This window comes from Musa acuminata, chromosome BXJ1-7 (assembly GCF_036884655.1).
Source record: "Musa acuminata AAA Group cultivar baxijiao chromosome BXJ1-7, Cavendish_Baxijiao_AAA, whole genome shotgun sequence".
In the NCBI taxonomy this organism is placed as follows: Eukaryota; Viridiplantae; Streptophyta; class Magnoliopsida; order Zingiberales; family Musaceae; genus Musa; species Musa acuminata.
This window is the reverse complement of record NC_088333.1, coordinates 18,368,841-18,375,560: the sequence shown is the minus strand read 5'-3', so window position 1 is coordinate 18,375,560 and position 6,720 is coordinate 18,368,841. Positions and strand designations below refer to the sequence as shown.

Here is a 6,720-nt window from a genome sequence, read left to right as displayed (position 1 = left end):
GGATTTTGCATCAAATTTACCTAAGGCATCCTTTTCATTCAAAATAAAATAATTACATCCAAAAATTTTAAAGTATAAAACGTTGGGTTTTTTGTTGTTTCACAAATCATAAAGAGTCTTAGAAAGTAGTGGTCTTATTAGAACCCTATTCATAATATAGAATGTCGTATTTATGGTTTCGGCCCAAAAATATTTGGTTAGGCTATGTTCGTTTAACATGGTTCTTGCTATTTCTTATAAGTTTCTATTCTTTCTTTCTACTACATTTTGTTGAGGATTTCTTAGAGTAAAGAAGTTGTGGTTGCATCCATTAGATTCATAAAATTCTTGAAAATCATAATTTTGAAATTCACCACTATGATCACTTCGAATTGATGAAATCATAAAACTCTTTTCATTTTGAATAAGTTTATAGAACTTAGAGAAATACCTAAAGCATTCACTTTTGTGTGCCAAAAAATAAGTCTATGTGTATCTACTATAATCATCCACGATAACAAATGCTTATTTGCTACCTCCTAGGCTTGTTGTAGCAATTGGTCCGAACAAGTTTATATGGATCAATTGCAAAGGTCTATAGGTGCTTATTTGGTTCTTGGGTTTGAAGCTACCTTTTATTTGTTTTCCTAGTTGACATGCATCACACACATTATCTTTGACGAACTTAATATGATAAATTCCTCTTACAAGTTCTTTAGATGAAATTTGAGAGATTAGTTTCATGCTAGTATGACCTAATCTCCTATGCCAAAGCCAAGCATTATCATTCAAAACCGAAAAGCATATTTCATTATAAAGATTATTAATCTCAATAGTGTATATATTATTTTATTTTAAGATAATCATAGATATGTTTTTATATAGTTTTTCAATAATACAAATATTAGGATTCAAATATAACGATATATCCTTTATCACATAATTGACTAATACTCAAAAGGTTATGCTTTAAACCATCAACTAATAGTACATATTCAATAAGAAGGTTGGATTTGTTACCTATGGTTCCTTTGTCAATGATTTTACCCTTGTTGTTATATCCGAATGTGACATATCCTTTGTCTAGGCTAGTGAGCTTAGAGAAATGAGATGGATCTCTGGTCATATGCCTTGAACATCCACTATCAAGGTACCATCTTTTGCTCCTGGCTTATGATGGTACATTTTTCTACAAAAAGAGATGATTTTTAGGTACCCATTTGACCTTGAGTGCCTCAAAAATCAATCTACATAGTTTATCATATTGCATTGAGTCATTTGAGATTCTTTTAGGAACCCAAATTAATTTATGTAGACTACATTTCTTGAATGGACAATGATAAGCTACATGCCCAAATTTGTAATAAAAGTTGCATTTATTTTGGGATGAGACATGCAAAGTAGGACCTTTAACAAAGGTGGTTAGATTTTGGTGAGAGCTACTCACAAATCCAATTCTGTATTTTCTATGAACTTGACCCTTGTTGGCAAGGATCAGGTTTAAGGAATTACTACCAACCTCAAATTTTTTTAAGGTTTTCTTGAGTAGCAAGTTGTCCTTTCTAAGTGTTTCTAGTTCATCACATTTCATACATAGAGCTAAACTATCATTGTGCTCAACTTTTAAACTATCAAAATTATTAACAAGAGAACCATGCTCTTTTTTTAACAATTTATATTTTCTATTAATTAATTTATATTCATCAAATAAATCATGAAAAGCATTTAATAATTCATCAAAGGATAAATTTGCATCAAATGAACTTGTTGCCTCATCTCCAATGGTCATTAGTGCATAGTGAGCAACTTGCTCGGTGATGGTAGGCTCTTCTTCGGAAGCACTTGAGTCGTCCCATGTAGCTTTGAGAGCCTTCTTCTTTGGTTGCCTCCTTTTTGATTGGGGACATTCACTTTTGATGTGTCCCTTGCATTCATAACATATTACTTGTTCTTTCTTAGGTTTAAATTTATTTTTAGTGTCAATTTTAAATTTATTTCTTTTTATGAATCTTTTGAACTTCTTTGTTAAGAGTGCTACATCATCATCAAAGTCCTCATCACTTGAGTTTTTTTTTCAAGTGGTCTTCTTATGTTCTCAGTGCTATGTCCTTCCTATTCTTTTAAAGGGTGTCCTCAAGCTCTTCGTGAGCTTTACTAGTCATTTCATTCGTGACCCAATTAGTTCTTCAAGAGAAAAATTATTTAGATCTTTGGCCTCTTGAATGGCCGTTACTTTATGATCCCAACTTTTTGGAAGGAATCTTAAAATCTTATTAACTAATTCAAAATCCGAGAAACCTTTACCAAGTCCTTTTAAACCATTGACGACATTCGTAAATCGGGTATATATGTCTCCAATGGTCTCACTCGGTTTCATTCGAAACAACTCATAAGAATCCACAAAAGATTGATTTTTGACTCCTTCACTCTAGTAGTGCCTTCATGAGTCACTTCGAGTATGTGCCAAATATCAAAAATCGTTTTATAAATTGATACTCGATTAAACTCGTTTTTATCTAATGCACAAAATAAGACATTCATAGCCTTGGCATTTAAAGTAAAAGTCTTCTTCTCCAACTCATTCCAATCATTCATTAGAAGAGAAGACTTTTGAAAACCATTTTTAACAATGTTCCAATGCTCAAAATCTACTGAAATTATGAAGATCCTCGTTCTAGTCTTCCAATATGTATAATCCATCCTATTGAATATGGCAGACATGTAATTGAATGGCCCTCTAGGTTGTCGGCAAATATCATCTCTCTTAGGTTTTAAACCAAATGAGAGTGAACCTTGCTCTGATACCAATTGTTAGGATCAAGAGCAGTACTAAGAGGGGGGGGGGAATTAGTGTAGTGGAAAATTCTTCAATTCTCATATAAAATATTTTGTACATTCGATGAAAACCGAATCGGAAGGATAGCAACTTGAAACGTATAAGAGCGTAAGTAAGATGAGGAGGAGAAGTAGTTTGCAATGAAATGAATTGCAGTTAAAGTAAATTGCACTAATGAAAAGCAAACCAGAATTTAGAGTGGTTCAGTCAACGTGACCTACATCCACTTTCGGATTCCTCCTCCGACGAGATCTCCGGCATCCACTAAAGGCCTTTCTTTAATAGGTAAAGATCGAACACCTCTTTATAGCTTTTTCTCCTTTTCCCGGGTTTAGGAGATGAACCCTTATAAGTCTCACTCCTCTTTCTTGGATGGTTACAAGGCTAAGAGATGAAGGAGGAGAACTCTAACTTTTACAACACTTTAAGACTCAAGAACTCAAGATTATACCAATAGGTATCGTGCCCTTTCATGCATAAAAGGGTGGGGTTTTTATAGGCTCTAATGGCTTCAAAAATGAAGCCAAAAGGTGTATAATTCCGGATTTCTAGGGCCCTAGCGGTACCACCGCCTAACACCTGACACTAGGTGGTACTACCGCTCAGTCTGGGCAGTACCACCGCCTGATAGAGCTCAGAGACTAAGATTTGATGGTACCACCGCCTAACAGGGGCGATACCACTACTGGCAGTAATAACTACCGGCGGTACCATCACCTAGATTTCCTAGGGCACTGCTTTCCAAGCGGTGCCACTGTCGGCCAAGAATTCAAGGGCCGAATTGGGTGCTCAATTCGGCCCAATTCAGTCCTGTTAAGGGCCCAATTGGTCCCTAATTAAGTTAGTGGGATTACCTCCCAATCCTAACTTAATTTACACTCTAACTATGATAATTAAGATATGCTTACTGCACTTCTTGTTCCGATGCATCAATTGCTCTTCTAATGAGCTTCCGGTGTACTTCCGGTGAACATCCGATGAAATCTTGGCAATGCTCCGACGAACTCCCGGCAAGCTTTTGGACTTTACGACGATCTTCTTGGTGGGTTCCGACGAGCTTCTATAGCAAGCTCCTAGACTTCTCGGTTGGTTCCCGTAGAACTTCCGATGAACGTCTGAACTTCCGTCGAACTCTCGAACTCCCAATGAGATCTCGATCTTGACTTTGGCACAACACCTGCTTTATGTCTTACTGTCATCGTAGTTAATCCTGCATACTTTTCTCAACATATAGATTAGATCAAACAAATTACAATTGACTTCATCATCAAAATTTAAGATTCAACAAAAATTATATAATATTAATAAATATCAAATAATAGACCTAAAAAACTATATATATATATATATATATATATATATATATATATATATATATATATATATAGTGAAAGCATAAAAAATTTATAGATGTAAAAGATTTTAAATAGCAAACAAAATAACATACAATAACAAAAATATAAAAATAATAAATGCCAAATAATATGATAGATAAAATTAACTAATTAAGTAAATGACAAAAGATTATAGAAAAAGAATCCCTAAATGAGTAAAATAATGTAAAGGAATTATATGGTACATGCACCAAATATGTCAGTAAAGGTGGACATCGTTCCAGTTTCGGCTCCTAATGCCAACCGGTTGACGTCTATCTACATATCTTGCTATTAATTCCTTGACTCACCAAATACCCTTTCGATTGCATGTCGACAAATCATGCAGTGAACGTCGGTATATCTTTGACGCACACCGACAATTCCCATGAAATCTCTGATAAGATTTCGCTGGCTCATCGATTCTGTTCATATCCTTCGTCATATTTGCCTTCCATCCCCCGGCGATCTTCTCCGCAATCCTCTGTCGATATATACGCTAATTCTTACTATGGATCCATGCCGTTCTTCGTCCATAAGAACGTTGCCGCAGAAGACCACCGTCTCCTTCTCCGGTTAGCCTATGGATCATGTCAATCTCGATTGCCGAGACGACTCCTGCAGCCTTCTCCCCGTCGTGGCTGATGGCGATCTCGAGGGCTGTAAGTACTGCATATATGAAGTGACCGGCTGCAAAGCGACTCAGTTCCCCGGGGCATCGTCGCCTTGTTCCGCCGCGGCGGACAGATTGGTGACGACGAAGAAGGAGTACCCCGCCGACCCGTTCCTCCCCGACGTCAACGACAGCAACAGCGTCTACGGCACCGATGAGTTCCGCATGTTCTGCTTCAAGGTGCTGCCATGCTTCCGGGCGTACTTCCACGACTGGACTGCGTGCCCCTTCGTCCACCCTGGCGAGAGCGCGAGGAGGCGCGACCCGAGGAAGTACGCGTACAGCTGCTTCCCTTGCCTCCCCTTCAGGAGAGACGCGTGCCCCAAGGGCGACATGTGCGAGTTCGCGCACGGCGTTTTCGAGCGGTGGCTCCACCCCATGCAGTACCGCACCAGGATGTGCAAGGATGGGACGCACTGCGCTCGGCGCGTGTGCTTCTTTGCGCACACGTCGGAGGAGCTCCGCGCCTCGCTCGAGTGCTCGCCTTTTCTGCAGCTCCCTTGTGCAAATATAGCATGGCCGGAACTGCATCTTCTTGCTCTCGGCGATCTCCATCGTGTCAGAAATCGATCGTCTCTCCTCAATGTGGATGACCTCGCCCTGCTTCCTGATTGCAGACTTCAGCAGATCAACGATTTGAGCTTGTTGCTTGGCCAAGAGTACCCAGCAACTTCCTTAGCTGGAAGGAAATGCAGTAGTAGCCTCTTCTCTGCTGAGATATCTTCGCCACCGGGGTTCACATCAGCTCATCAGCTCGCATCGTCTCCGCAGCAGCATCAGAGTCCGCTGTTCTCTCCCAGAGCTATGAATCATGGTCATGATGGGAATTCCGCACCTTGCATCATTGAATGGAGTTCCTGTCCCAGCTATCCGATCCCTGCTGCACTGACTCCACAGGAGAGACTGCAGCGACATCTACCGGCCCTGAGCGCTGTTGATGATGGATCGACTTCCATTACCGGATCATCTGACTCCTCTCGGACCAACGAGTGGATTGCACTATCGAAGGAGATAGAGCAGGAGGTGAATGGTGAGGAGTTGGGACCGCATAAGCGGTCGACGTCGTTTGAACTGGGATGCCGCAGTGAGAAGGAGGTTGATGTCTCCTGGGTGTAGTCGCTGGTTGGCCCGCCGGAGATGAATGTGAAGCAAGTGACGAGTACATCAGTCACCATGGATGCGTGATATGGTTGCTCTACAAAGTTCGATGTATGTGATCATGCGCCGCGGCGGAGAGAGGATTGCAGTTTGAAGTAGTGTTGCATGAGAATTTTTTGGTTCTTTTAGCGAAGATTAATTTCAAATATTTTGGTTTAATTTAGCTAATGTGATTGTTGCATTTTAAGAACTAAATTATTGTTAATTTAGCTAAATATTCATGGAGATGAACATTTTTTATGTCACGAGTGTCACTAACGTCGAAGGCGTGCTTTACTTGGGCGCTCAAGTTTGTTTATGGTCTTCTACGAGAGTAAAAAAAATAGAGTTTTAGATCATAAACTATAGTTAAGAAACTCTCATTTATAAAGTTGCATGGGAAATACTTTTGGAATAAAAAATATTTTTAACCGAATCGATATATTTACATTGATGTGATGAGTCCGAATGAATGATTTTTTTTAAAGTAAAAGTAAATTGATTATATGTAAAGTTTCTACAAATAGCTTTATCTATACAAGTCATAGACAAAGCCAAGTAACTCATAGAGTGTAAATGCGATAGTTATGACTATACATGCTGTAGACTATAACTCTCGATTATAATCAACATAGAAAATGTTTATCCAGTTATATCAAAACAACCTGTGGGTACATTATTTGGCATTCTCTTCAGTTAAAGTGCTCGGTTTTGAGATTATG

At 39.0% G+C, this 6,720-nt stretch overlaps 1 protein-coding gene across 1 annotated transcript; it reads left to right on the top strand.

The window, feature by feature from the left end:
• Window positions 1-4,771: 4,771 nt before the first annotated feature.
• Window positions 4,772-5,977, top strand: LOC135679679 (zinc finger CCCH domain-containing protein 24-like). Its single transcript, XM_065193665.1, has one exon. The coding sequence runs from the start codon at window positions 4,772-4,774 to the stop codon at window positions 5,975-5,977; it is 1,206 nt and encodes a 401-aa protein (XP_065049737.1).
• The last annotated feature ends 743 nt before the right edge of the window (window positions 5,978-6,720 follow it).

What these genes read in the sequence shown, in the direction of transcription:
- LOC135679679 (XM_065193665.1), top strand. Translation starts at nt 4,772, where the DNA reads ATGGATCATGTCAATCTCGATTGCCGAGACGACTCCTGCAGCCTTCTC.